Source organism: Antrostomus carolinensis, unplaced genomic scaffold, assembly GCF_000700745.2.
Source record: "Antrostomus carolinensis isolate BGI_N321 unplaced genomic scaffold, ASM70074v2 scaffold20951, whole genome shotgun sequence".
Classification (NCBI taxonomy): Eukaryota; Metazoa; Chordata; class Aves; order Caprimulgiformes; family Caprimulgidae; genus Antrostomus; species Antrostomus carolinensis.
In genome coordinates, this window is record NW_010296530.1 from 11,569 (window position 1) to 25,549 (window position 13,981).

The window sequence follows — 13,981 nt, forward strand, 5'->3', positions numbered from 1 at the left end:
GTAACAAGGATAGGTAACACACCAATTACTTATGCCAAACCATCAAAGAATCTGGATTTGTTCACTGTATGAACAATACTGTTGTACAGTTCAATCAAAGTTACCATTTTAAAAGAATTGTCGAATGCTGACTTCCACCAACACTGTTCCGGAGTGCTTCCTGGAGAACTCACTTGAATCTTTTAGTCCAAGCCTGACTATGATCTTTTTTGGATCTCTGCTATAGGAACTAAGTATGCTTTTAAATATGCATTCCCTAAAACTAGGCTTGTTTTATTTACACTATTGAAATTTTACTTCTCCTTCCAACTACAAAATGTGCAGGAGGATTTACTACATGCTATACAATGTAAAAATAGACTTTAAAAAGCCAGAACAATGTGAGTAAAACTGTACAATGTTCATTCCCTGCTCCAGTTCATTGCACTATTAAGTTAAAATGGGTGAGTTGTCATGCCCAGAAGACTTACTGTAGGATCAGAAAATCCACGCACATACAGGGGAGGTAAATGCAAACTGGTTTAGGTATAGTGCCAAATGAAAAAATACTGAGTTATATCCACAGAAAGCTTCTCATCGCATGAAGGAGCATGGTTAATTCTGAGAGGCAGCCCTCTTCACGTAGGACACAGAACTGCAAAAGAATCACAAATACATACTGATAAACATGAGTGAAATCAGTCTGTATAAAAATGTATTGTGTATACTAAAATACTTAAATGTTGAATTCTACCCTCTCAGTAACACATTAAAATCTAGAAATCAGCTGAAACTGGCAATTAAGATATCATCCTCTTCTCAAAAGATAATTAAGTGACACAACCCACTATCTTTAACTAATATTACCCAGAAATGAGTTAACTAAAGGTCATGTCTTAAACAGTGCTTTTTGAGGTGTTCTATTAGAAAGCAGAGCATTAAATAAAAGGTGATGCATGCAGTTATATTTTAAACATATGCACTGATAATGTGAGATTCTAACTCTACTTTCTAATTCTGGTGCGTGCACTTGAATCACACAGTGGGAAGATAAGACATGTCCTTCACGTGTTTCTCATTCCTGTTTCACATGTAAGACACAAACCTCAGAGCAATCCAGCTTTCAAACCAGTGCTAGCACAACACAAAAGCAAATAAAGAAGTCAGGTATAACAATTAAGCAAAAACTTCAAAGGCAAAAAAGAAAAAAGTTCTTGTTATCTGAAATACTTGCATAGTTTAAAAATAGAACAAGGCATAAATTCTTGCTTTATTAAAACAAAAAACTTGGGTTTTTTAAGCCTTTACTAGAAGCTTGAAAGATCAATTATGAAATAGCAAAGCAAGCTGAAAGATAGAAAATGATTCTGCTTTCATGACATCTACACTCAAACAGAGCCTAAAAGAAAATAATACTAGACATAATCCATGCATTTTACTCAGTAGTAATGCATAGCATATTATTTTTAGCACTGTATTTTTATGTCACTATTACTGTTTAAGGACAACTGGAAAAGAACACAAAGCTTAGCAATAAATACATCTTAAAACACTTTACTGTAAGGATAGATCTGATTGTGAAGGCATTTATTTCAGCTATAAATACATACTTACATATTGTTATATGTAATAGTTATGTTTTAAGAATGTCACAGTTATTTACACTTTTATGTGTGCTTGAATTAAGAAAGAAAAAAAAAAGATTAACCTTGCAGGGGTACAGAGAATGATCTATTCAGTTTGTGTATCATACTGGCAGTATGTTACATAAAAAAATTACCCCATTACATTAAGTGAAATCTTCAAGTTTTGTAAAAACTGGAAGTAAAAACTAATAATTTTGAAAGGATGTGTCTAGATGTGGTACCAGACAACTTATCCCTAATATTTTGATTCTGTGTATATCTCCAGGCTCATATATTTTATTGATTTGTTCCATAAGTAGCTAAATTAAAGAACCCTTGCTTTCAGCAGATTTCCTCAGATATTCCTCTTTACCCTCACAGCAACAAAAGTAGGTAATTCCCTTCCCACCATGCCTTCCTCAGTTCCTACTTTAAATCTGCAGTGAACTCCATTCGAGCAGGTCCTTACCATACTGCTCCTCTGCCCTCATGCCCTCAAACTGATACAAGCTACTCTAAGTGCATTCACTGGTATGTGAATACATAAATTCTATCTGGCCAACTGGATGTTGGCTTTGAAAAGCCAATTGCCTTCAGCTCAATAAAAACAGTGGTTTCAGTCCTTCTACCTGGATGCAGTTCCCTACAGTATTTGAGAAATGTGGTTATTCCTGCAACCCTTCCTTCTGTCTTGTGGGGTTGGAGTTGGCAACTATTATTTGTGAAGCTGAAGACACAAGACAACATGACTGCACAAAGGCATTTTCTTCAGAAAGCAACCTGAACTTACATACTTCAAGGACTACAGATGCTACTACTTGTTGCATTATTGTACTTGGCAAGTAAATCATAATGCAGAAAGTCATTATATTACACATGCAAGAGGAAAGACTGAAAGCTTCTCTAAAAAAGAATAATTCAATGGGTATAGTCAATATGAATATGCTTTCCTCTGAGAACATGGTGGTACTTCTTGTTGCAACACCTAAAAACAATGCAGCTACAAGATACGACAAAAATATCTCCATCTGTGCTCCCTGCTTTACAGCTTAACTGGTGCACAAGAAACGGCTGCTCGCTTGCTCGTCTAAGTCTTTAAATGGAAACAAACACAATGTTTTAAACCACATTATATTTGTTAAGCCATCAAAAAAGACTAGCAGGAAGATGAGCACCAACAGCATTTATAGAGTGAGCTTACTAAACTGCTAACTGCAGTCCAGAAGTTTGACTTCTAAGATCAAGAATTTCATAGTGTTGGCTTGCTATTTCTTTACCTGTCAGCAAATACGTTCCCCGCTCTCCTCCAAATCTGTTTCTATTTCATAGAATCATTTAGGTTGGAAAAGACCCTTAAGATCATCCAGTCCAATTGCAAATCTGACACAGCCAAGTCCACCACTAAACCACATCCCTAGGTGCCACATCTACAGATCTTTTAAGTACCTCCAGGGCTGGTGACTCCATCACTTCCCTGGGCAGCCTGTTCCAGTGCTTGATAACCCTTTCAGTGAAGCAATTTTTCTTAATATCCAATGTAAACCTCCCCTGGCGCAACCTGATGCAGTTTCCCCTCATCCTATCACTTGTTAGTTGGGAAAAGTGACCGACACCCATGATCCCTAATGATAAAAATGTAATAACAATATTAATATATTTAAAATATATTCAGAAAAATGTAAGCACAATTGCAAATGCTTATCAATTTCACATTACCACCTATTTTCATTCTAAATCTATAAAACAAAATATGAATCATACACTGGTGGGAGAAGAAATACAATTATACCTGCAAAGCAAATCACCAAGTCCCTTTCATTATTACTAACTTCAGGATGGAAATGTTCACTGAAAAGTAAAAAGAAACAAAACCCCACAAAAGGAAAAGAATCTCCTTGAAAATAATTCAGGTTGCATCAAGAGTAATACAAACAAGAGAAGGTAGTTACTGCGTTGTACAAGATGCTATATGGAGTATGTACCTAGTCTGGCTTTGGGATACTTACCTCTGAGGAGGTATTGCCTGTGGAACAGATCTGGGGGAGAACTAATTAATCACTGGAAAAAAAAAAAGCATATTTTTAACATTTTACGGGACACAAGGGGGCAGTAGAAATTGGAAAAAGAGGATGCTTTAAAGAAGCAAACATGAGATACAACTTCAAAACTAATAATCCTATTCAGAAATGCATATGGAGTTTTCTTTTTTCCTAACATGAAATGCACAGAGTTGCACTGGACTTTTTCATTTCTTTATTATACTTCATTTGCACATTCCACGTTCTGAGGATTTCTACTTCTAGCATTTTAGAAGCATTAGCTGGTTATGAAAAAAAAGTTCAAGAAAGATCCACGGTTACACAGGTCAATAGCAGACCTGGGTGCAGAACTCCCCTTCAAGTTCTAGTCCTATGCTCCAGCTCCTGGCCAAAATGCCTTCCCAGAACAAATTGACTCAATCATTATTCAATGAAGATATCAAGTATCAGACAACACACACACAGAGGGGGTCTGTGCATGTCTTCCTACATGATCCAAATGTAGTCTTTCACAAATTTCTGAATTATTTTGGCATTTAGTTCAAGATATTCAAGATGGTGACACCTCTACAAAACACCACAAAATTCAGAGAAAATATAAACTTATTTCACTGTCTTTTTTTTTTTTTTATCAGAACATCAGTGAATTTGGCAAGATTTCTAAGATATCTTGTTAAATCAACAATTAACTGCTTAATCTTATGGTTCCATTAACCTTTCCATGTTCACAGCATTCTTATTTTATTTGTGCCATCACATTATGCCAACAATACTTTGGCAATTGTTAGAATAACCTTTTCCCTGATTTTTTTTTTCTTGAGCTCTTGATTCTAAACAATCTAAGTAACTTTTCAACAGGAATCAACAATATCTGTCAGCTAAGTTATAAATATTTAACATAACCTAAACATAGCAATATGAAGTTTAGTTAAGGCTACACTGAAAGGAAGTGTAAAATTCTGTGCTTACTAGCTTGTACGACTGCTTGTCGTTGTGCAAACAAGGGTGAGAAAGGCTTCGTTCTGTTCTGTAATGAAATTATGGTAGCTGAGGGGAAATCACCTTTTCCTTTCAGTACGAGTGATGTGAGTGAGTGATTGCTTTTCATATGCCAGTCATTTGTGGTTTACAATTTAGAGACCACAGTGCTTGTATGAAAAGACCTGTTTGATTCAGCACATTTAATGTGAGCATGAAGTTTTTGTAATTGTTGCATCTAGCTAATAGAACATCGCTGGTGATTTTCAAGTCACAAGCAGGCAGAGGCAGAGGTAGGAGGGAACCTCGGTATCAAGCTTCCTAGATCATCCTGTCATATTCAGCTTATTTACTTTCATAAGCCTTCTATGCAGAAGAAGATTTCCCTAGGCAGCCAGTTTTTTCCTCAGTATCCTAGTAATCTGAAAGTTTTTCTGGATAGCTATGTCTAAAAATAAGAAAACACTGTAAAAAGCACTATTTGTTCCAATCAATTTCTACCAGATGTATTATGATAAAAAGCAAACAGCTTTAATTATTGACAACAGTTCATCCTCTTCAGTCAAAGAGTCTGCTTTACAAAACTAAAGTTCAGTGCCATCACAATCAAAATTCCCTTGATCTTGAGCCTAAACTGCTCTCAGCTCATAAGCAAATACATCTGTATAAAGTAAGAAAGATTTTTCAGAAAGGGTAAGTAAACAATGAAGCAATCAAAGGAATAAACTGAAAGGATCTCTGCATTCTTATTGTATGTGGTAGTTCTGCAACCCTGCATCAAACTTAGAAATGAGCCTCTTCAGACAGGAAGTTTGTCAGAGCTTCTAGGATACTGCATGGCTCTCCTTTCAGACTTTCTAAAGCAACAGCACACCAAATTTCATCCACAACTTTAACCTGAAACTACTTTCAAATCTCTGTGAGATGAAAGTGATTATAAGTGTGTGTAAGAAATACAAAAATCTTTACATGGGTAACACTTAAAATGAAGCTATACACTTCATCTGCCAAATCCACTACCACCATAGCTAGTTTGAATTCCAATTCTGAAAAACCTGTACAACACAAGTTTTTGACTACACCCATTTAACTTTGTAAGCCAGACTGCTCTGCTCCTGCTGATTGATGCCCCTCAGCTATTTGAATATACACTTTGCTATATTATACTGTCACAAACAAAACAAACACTTTTTTTTAATGAACGGTATGCTCAGAAACACTGGATAAAATAGAAGAGAATATCAAACTGTGTTTGACAGAAGGGCAACATAATTCATGAATGCTGTAGGACTACTCTTTTTACATTAAGTTAATTTAGAATTAAAAAATCCCTGATAACAAACATACTCACCCTTTAAAATATAGTCTGTTAACAAGCTTGGCACTTTCTCGCTATCCTCTTTCATGGCATGCAGGACTAAAGCATGAAAAAAAAAAAAAAAGACATTTAGTCATAAAGTGAACACTCTCAAAATAAATACTATGAAGCTGTTTCAACTACTCATAAGGATATTACTACCAGATAAACAAGAAAGCTCTTAACTGGAATATGAGACGATACAACCAGACACAACATAACTCCACCGTTCACTTGTGTAATTCTCACTGAACCCTACAGCAGAGGGATGCAAGAGACCCATTTTATGTGGTTAATTATTACAGTAAAATGTCATCAGTCATAACAACAAAAAACCCATCTCTTCCCTATAAAAAAAAAAATGTCTTCAAAAGAAAGTCACTACATCCAAAACTAAAATTCAACTGCTGTTAGGTTGGAAAACTTAGGTAAAAAAGTATGCTTCGTTACTTAATTTACTTCCTTGTTCTTCAACCTGAATCACAGAATAATGACACTTTTCTGGAGAAACACTGCTGTGTTTCCCTGAAATACTGAACATTAGCAACAGTAGCTTACAAAAATCTTAAATACATTATTGAATTTGACATTAACTTAGAATAATGCCCAAATTTCCTTTTTGTGACTTTTATCAAGTCAAAATTGTCCATCCTTGCATATTTCTGAAGAAGGAAAAACACTTGGACAAGCTCAACTTGACACATATAAGCTTGTCTGTTACTCCATAAACAAGCATTATTTCGTAAACTTCAAACTCCTCTTATGAGACTCTGAACTTGAAATATAACAAGTGTTTTATTTCAATTTTTAAAGTAACACATTAGTGTTCATAATTACAGAATAACACACAGCTTTGAAAAAAAAGCCAAAACGAAACAAATAACCCCAAACACTTGCTTTACTGTCTCCCTTAACAACAGCAGTGAGTCAGAAATCTGCAACTAAGTCACACGATCAAGTTCCAACCAGCCCACAGAAGGCAATACTGTCAATACTCATTACAGGGCATTTGTACAAGACATTTTGTTACTAAACCATCAACCAACACAAAATGTTTTCAGGAGGCTTTAACCTCTCTCTGCTTAATGGTGAATTTTTGAGAATATTTTCAAGTGAAATTTAAATATGGCAAAAGGATAAAATTTCTCTGCAGGAGTAAATATAAAATGGAAAATCCATTTGTCACAGAACAATTATGAATTACCAGCTAAGGGTGCCTACTGCAGAAAAAGAAAGGAAATTTAAATCCTGCTTAGACATTTCATTTACTCCATCCCTCAGTCACCTGTGGAATCACAGGCTTGTGTAGTCACAGACCTGTGTTGCTGCAAAGTACCTTGAGAAATAGTTAGATCCAAAGCCCTGCATGGAGATCTGATCAAATACACTGATGCACTCTACCATCTATTTTTAAACTGTTCCTATAAACCTCAAATGAAAGAAATGCCATTTACTCCCAGAGATGCTCTGCTGGATTTAACCACCTTCATAATTAATCTTTTAAAAATATAACCTTATTTTTCATACAAATTAGGGTAAAAAAACCCTAAAAAACAACAGAGGACTTAGAACATCTAAATAATTTTGAGGATTTGGTCTAAAAAGATGAGAAGAAAGGAGAATTCAAAGCACTGTCAAGACTCTGTGTGGTTTATACTTCCTAATTATTAACAAAACCAAAAACTGAACCAGAGAAAAGCAGGCTATTTTAAAGGCAATCAAGTGTAATAATTATACAACTGACTCATTAGTGTCTGAACATCCATTCCAATTTTTGAAAGTCACTACAATAACCTCAATAAAAGCACAACAAGTTTAAACAAACAGGTGTGTATCAGGTACTATAAGAGAGCATTGCCAAATTCCATGTCATGTAGTATTTTCCATAAGGCCCATCTGTTGAAATAATGTGAGAACTTTCACTTTCTGATACATGCAAGTTTCTAGCCTTCAGGGTTTCAGAGAACAGCTAGGAAAAAAACATACTATGAAGGCTCAAAAAACAAGTAAAAACTGAACCAAAACTCATGGTTAAAAATCACGCAACTTTACATACATGCCATAGGGTAAAGGGGAAGAAATAACTGTATGGATTCATTGGTTCTGAGTAACCACAGTTGGAAATACCAAGAGGAAAGGATTAGAGGAGGAACTTCATATGCTCACTTTTAGTTAATGTTTGAAGATCTTCAACAGATGGGGGTCCATTTTTCTTCTCATAAGGAATGACGGTTGTTAAATACTGTCAAATGAAAGACAAGAGTTACTTTATAGTCCTTTCATGCAATTTATTTTGCTTACATTTTATTTTGCAAAAACTGTAGCAATTTAAATTGCTGGCTACAAATAAAAGCTTTTCAAAACGAGTGCATTTCACAAGAGAGAAGGATTCTACCTTTCCTATCCCAAAGCTTTCATCACAGAAGCCAACTTCTAGTTTTGCTTTTTTGGTTTTGTTTTTTAATTACACAACCACTTAGAAGTCATGCAACTAAACACTAAAAAAAAGTATTTTAAAAAAATACGAGCTGTTTATACTAACAAGTTTTTCCACCAAGTTTCTTCCTCAGGGCCTTAATAAAATCTTTCCTCTCCTCTCTCCAGAAGTCAACCAGAAGTCCTTGATCTACTTAAAATACTTCTTGAAAACAAATAAAAGCTAGAAGAACAACCTTCCCACCACCACTCCTCCAATAAAACTATAAATGCAGATGAACAATTTTCAAACATGCTCTTAAAAAAAAAAAAAGGCAGTATAGATATCATGTGAGTGTTACCAGTTGTATCCAAAATCAGAAAAGAATTCTTTTTTCCCATGAAGCTAAAAAAAAAAAAAAAAAAAATCTTCCCAGGTTGATGTTACCTTCAAATAACTTGTGAAACTGGTAACAGTCAGCTTTTTAGACAATTCCAGACCACAACTGATACAGGCTGTGGTGGTGCCTTAAGTGAAGTGTTCAGGTTTGTAGATGTGTGCTAACAAGTTGGTCATCCGTGTGTCCCCCGTCCCCCCCCCCAATATCTTCAAACTCAGCATATACTGTTTGAAGAACCTCAAAACAGTCGCAGGGTTTCCTCAGTGACTGGTTAACTCTTACTAAGAATGTGAAACTTTCCAAGGATATTGACAGATGGAAGAGCATTGCCCAGTCCCAGCTCCAAAGGTGATCTACAGTCCTCTGTGCAAGGAAAAGGAGGCTGCCCTACAGTTAGCTGAAAACGAAAACAGACACTTCCAACCAGAGGAACAGAGCAAGCCTAATTAAACGTAGGAGCCCACCATTTCGATTTTGATTTAAATTCTCAGTTTTAATAGTCAAGTGTGCTAACAAATTGTTTCAAAACAAGTCCGCTTTTGTTCTGTTTAGTCTTTACTGAAATATTTAATTCTCGTGAGCTAAAAAAACCCCAACAAAAACCAAACAGCAAAAATCATCTTAAATCTTTCAGGATTTTCATACCTCTAGTGCAATCAAGATTTATTTTCAAATTCTTGAAGCACCCTTGTTGTTCTTTTAAGAAATGCATTTAAGCCATACCTTACGTTGCAGCCTATATGAATGTAAACTCTTCTTAAAGAGGTCAGCACTTAAGAAGTACTGAAATTGCTGGAATTTTCCCTAATGAAAAAGCTTCCTGAACTTCTCCAATTCAATTTTTAAGAATTTAACATGAACATTATTCTGGGTTAATAGCTACAAAGCAGTAGGCAAAGCAATCCTCTCTTTCTCATTCAACTTGAGATATATGTGGGTCTCCATGTAACGATCAGAAAACACATTATAGACAAGGTCTCCTTCTCTCCCAGTAGCTGCACTTCAGCAAGAGTCAAGTCTAACTCAGACTCTGGTGAGGAGGTTCACTTTGCAGAAGGGGATTCAGTGTTGACAAACGCAGCTGTAACCATTGCCATGTTTAGAGTGGGATTGTGCACCTCATGCCTGACCATAACCTCTGCCCAAATGCCAAACGGCCTCAGTTCTGTGTTACCTGAGGGGACCCACTGTACGGGATGCACTGATTCCTCAAGAAGACCTTATGCAAACACCGGGCACCGTTCTCCTTCCTTTTTCCTTTTGCTTTTTCTCACATCCACTTTGCACAGCAGAGGAAAGTAAGCAATGCTTCTTAGGAAGTGGTCTATTTTCAATTTCTTTTCCAGCAGATGTAACCAACAGGTATCATTAGAGAAATGCACTCTTACTAAGATTACTGCAATCAACAGCTAGATACAAGGCTGTTAAATCTGCAAATGGCAGAGACTGAAGTAGATAGTCTACTAACTCCGAAATCTGACCCCAGGCTGTCATTTCCAGCCTTCAGAACTACGTGGTATTCTACCCATTACCTAGACAATGACTTACTAGGACATACTTCACTGGACCAAATACCAATATTCCAATTTTTCCTTCTCCTGTAAACTCCACCTTTCAATTTTCCTTTATAACAACAATAGTTAAGAAAAAGAAAAATCTTTCTTAGTTTCCAGAAATAATCTTGTTTTTCTCATCAACACTTTACTGCTGTTAACAGTAAGTCTCTAACAGTACTATTAAAACTCATTCCCTGAATTGCTGTGTGAAGCATAATTGTATTTGTTTGCCTGGCAAGGTTTTGGCAGCAGGGGGGAGGGCATAGGGGTGGCTTCTGAATGCCAGCCAGTTCCAAGACAGACCCACCACTGGCCAAGGCCGAGCCCATCAGTAACGCCTCTGGGAGAACATAAATAAAAAAAAAAAGGGGAAGAGAAAAAAAAAAAAAAGCTGCACACTTTGCAGTGAGAAAGAGGAGGAAGAAGATGTGAGAGAAACAACTCTGCAGACACCAAGGTCAGTGAAGAAGGAGGGGGAGGAGGTGCTCCGGCACCAGAGCAGAGTTCCCCGCAACTTGTGGTGAAGACCATGGTGAGGCAGGCTGATCCCTTGCAGCCCATGGAGGTCCATGGTGGAACAGATGACCACCTGTAGCCCGTGGAGGACCCCATGCTGGAACAGGTGGATGCCTGAAGAAGGCTGTGACCCCATGGGAAGCCCACACTGGAGCAAGTTCCTGTCAGGACCTGTGGCCCATGGAGAGAGGAGCCCACGCCAGAGCAGGTTCCTGTCAGGACCTGTGGCCCCATGGGGGACCCGTGCTGGAGCAGTCTGTCCCTGAAGGACTGTACACCATGGAAAGGACCCAGGCTGGAGCAGTTCATGAAGAACTGTCAGTCATGGGAAGGACTCACGTTGGAGAAGTTCGTGGAGGACTGTCTCCCGTGAGAGGGACCCCACGCTGGTGCAGGGGAAGGAGTCCTCCTCCTGAGGAAGAAGGAGCAGCAGAAACATGTGATGAACCGAGTCCAAGCCTATTCTCTGTCCCCCTGTGCTGCTGGAGGGGTTGAGGTGGAAATCAGGAGAAAAGTTAAGCCTGGGAAGAAAGGAGGGGTGGGGGAGGTGTTTTAAGATTTGGTCTTACTTCTCATTATCCTCTTGTCTGATTGGTAATAAATTAAAACTTGTTTTTTCCCCCCAAGTTGAGCCTGTTTTGCCCGTGCCAGTAACTGGTGAGTTATCTCTCTCTGTCCTTATCTCAACCCACGAGCCTTTTGTTATATTTTCTCCCTCCTGTCCAGCTGAGGAGGGGGAGTGACAGAGTGGGCTTTGGTGAGCATCTGGCATCCAGCCAGGGTCAACCAACCACAATAATGTATTATGAAAAGGAAAGACAATTACTGAAGTGTCACTTAGTGACATGCACAACTTTTAAGTCTACTGCAAACTCTAAATTTTTGAAACAGAGCTGACAATCTGATAAGCAACAATTACACTACAATTTGTAACCACCCATAAAAAGCGTTCGACATGCCTAAAAAGCAAAATGAAGACAACTATTTGGAAATTCCTTATGGAAATGTAATCACAGAAAGAGCTACAACATTTAAATGGCTTTTATGCAGTTGGTGGCTTTTTCCAACTGCATTATCAGATGGGAATGGGTAGTTTTCAATGGAAATTTCTCTTTAAATGCTGAAAAATTCCAAGTCATTTTAACTTATGTCTCACACATACAAAAAATAATTGAATTTTAAAAAGGAAAGCACCTACTGTCAGTGTAACAGTACCCAGAAGATAGTAAAGATGGTAAATACCATTAAAAATTAAAGACTGAAAAGAATTCTGAGACACCTGTACAAACTTGTCATTAACTTTACGCTATGACTTTATGTGGATGAACTTTTGCCTTCTAAAGCACCCAAAACATTGTCTGTCCTTGCATTTCTTTTGGAGCACAACTCCAGATTGGTAACTAACTCCTCCCTGCTAACATCTGAACATGAGTTTATAATGACAATATACCCTGAAAAAAACAATTTAATATTCTGAGAGCAGCACTAAGCAACCGAGCATCTAATACTTTTTTTACTTTGCAACTTGGTGCAATAAGAAGATGGCACCAATATTTTAGAAGCAGGGCCACGGGTTGGTAATCTGACAAAAAACAAACAAACCCCAAACAAAAAAGAAATGCCACAAAAAATGGATTTCCAGGACTACATCAGGAAAGAGCTGGTCCTCTACTTTTCATTTTACGTTATTCTTATTTCCATGATTGGCTTTATGATACAGGAAGGGAAAAAAACCAATAAAACCATAACCCTGGTGACAAGGATATGGTATGAGACAAATCAGGGGAAAAGTGTGATCAACATGAAAAATAACATTAGTAAACTAACTCAAAAAATGACTGGAGGAGTTATCCAATCAGTGTTATTGTTAATACATTATTATGCTACTCATATCCAGAAAGTTAGGAGGCAGCCAAAGAAGACAATGTGTATTTGAATAGACATGCATATAAAAAGTCTTTTAACCAAAAATAAGAGAGGCTGGCATAATTAAATACATTCACTTTATGAAAATACATGATATTTAAAATAGCTAAGGATACTTGCAAATAGCTGTAATTTATTATTAAATGGTAAATATAGCAAAGAAAAAAACCAGCACAGCTGAGTTGTCAGGTAAGCTCTACCCGTGTGTCCCCAAAGCTGGGGGCAAATAGCTGGATCTATGTATTCATGAACTGTCATAAATACACCTTGCTAGAGAGAGAGCAGGTCCATGATTTCTAACCTCATGATTCAGGAATGACTTGAGAAGAATTGTTTTACATCATTAACTCCTCTGCAGGATACTTCAGTCATTTTCCAGACAAAAGCCTAATCAGCCATTACTTCTGAACTACCAGGCAGCTTACTGCCCCAAAGGACATCTCACCAGGAAAAAAAAAAACCCAAAAAACTAACACACACCTCTGACACAATTGCATAAACTGTAACATGTGGGTATTCATTAAATAGTTTGAAATACCAATATTCTGGTAGCTTAAACAATAGCATAAGCATTAATGCTTTACCAAAATGTAGAATGCATTTAACAAAATACATAGTACAATTAAGTATTATTTTGAAATGAAGTGTAAGAATCTTGGTACTTTGGTGTATGTAATATCCACAGTGATGTGGGCTGAAGCTGGGTCTCTGTGCTATACATTTCAACATTTAAACAGTCAATGAAAAGACACAAACTTGCCTAGGGCTTATGTATGTTATATCAGTAACCTGCAATTGCACACATTTGGCCGCTTTTAACATCATGTGGTGTTCAAAGGCAAAAAGATACACAATAGAATCCATGCATTTTCCAGATGCTAGTCTGTTTTTAGACATATCAGATCTGAACTTTTGAAGAAATAAGAAAACAAACCCCTTTTCCTGTTGGGGATACTACCCAAGTCTTTAATGCTGAAGGCTGAAATGTTGTGTCTAACTTGATACATATGCTTCGACTGGATATTAGTTTTTTACAGACATGCAATGTATTCGAAGCATGCAAAATGCCAAACCAGAATTTTAGTCTGGGGTAAGAAAGGTTATTATTTCAGTGCATCAGGATACCAAGTCCTGACTGTCTCAAGCTGCTGAGGAGAGAGAGAGACTACAGGCTGATCAGAGTCCCAAG

At 37.1% G+C, this 13,981-nt stretch overlaps 1 protein-coding gene across 1 annotated transcript in view; it reads right to left on the reverse strand.

Annotated features, from left to right (window-relative positions):
• Positions 1-251: 251 nt before the first annotated feature.
• The window catches only part of FEZ2 (fasciculation and elongation protein zeta 2), a gene marked incomplete at its 5' end in the record, with an annotated part of 25,433 nt that continues 11,703 nt past the window's right edge, over positions 252-13,981 (reverse strand). Inside the window, 3 exons of the mRNA XM_010178333.1 lie at positions 252-634; positions 5,973-6,038; positions 8,145-8,220. Of these exons, the coding sequence (XP_010176635.1) occupies positions 618-634; positions 5,973-6,038; positions 8,145-8,220 (159 nt within the window). The remainder of the gene's footprint in view (positions 635-5,972; positions 6,039-8,144; positions 8,221-13,981) is intronic.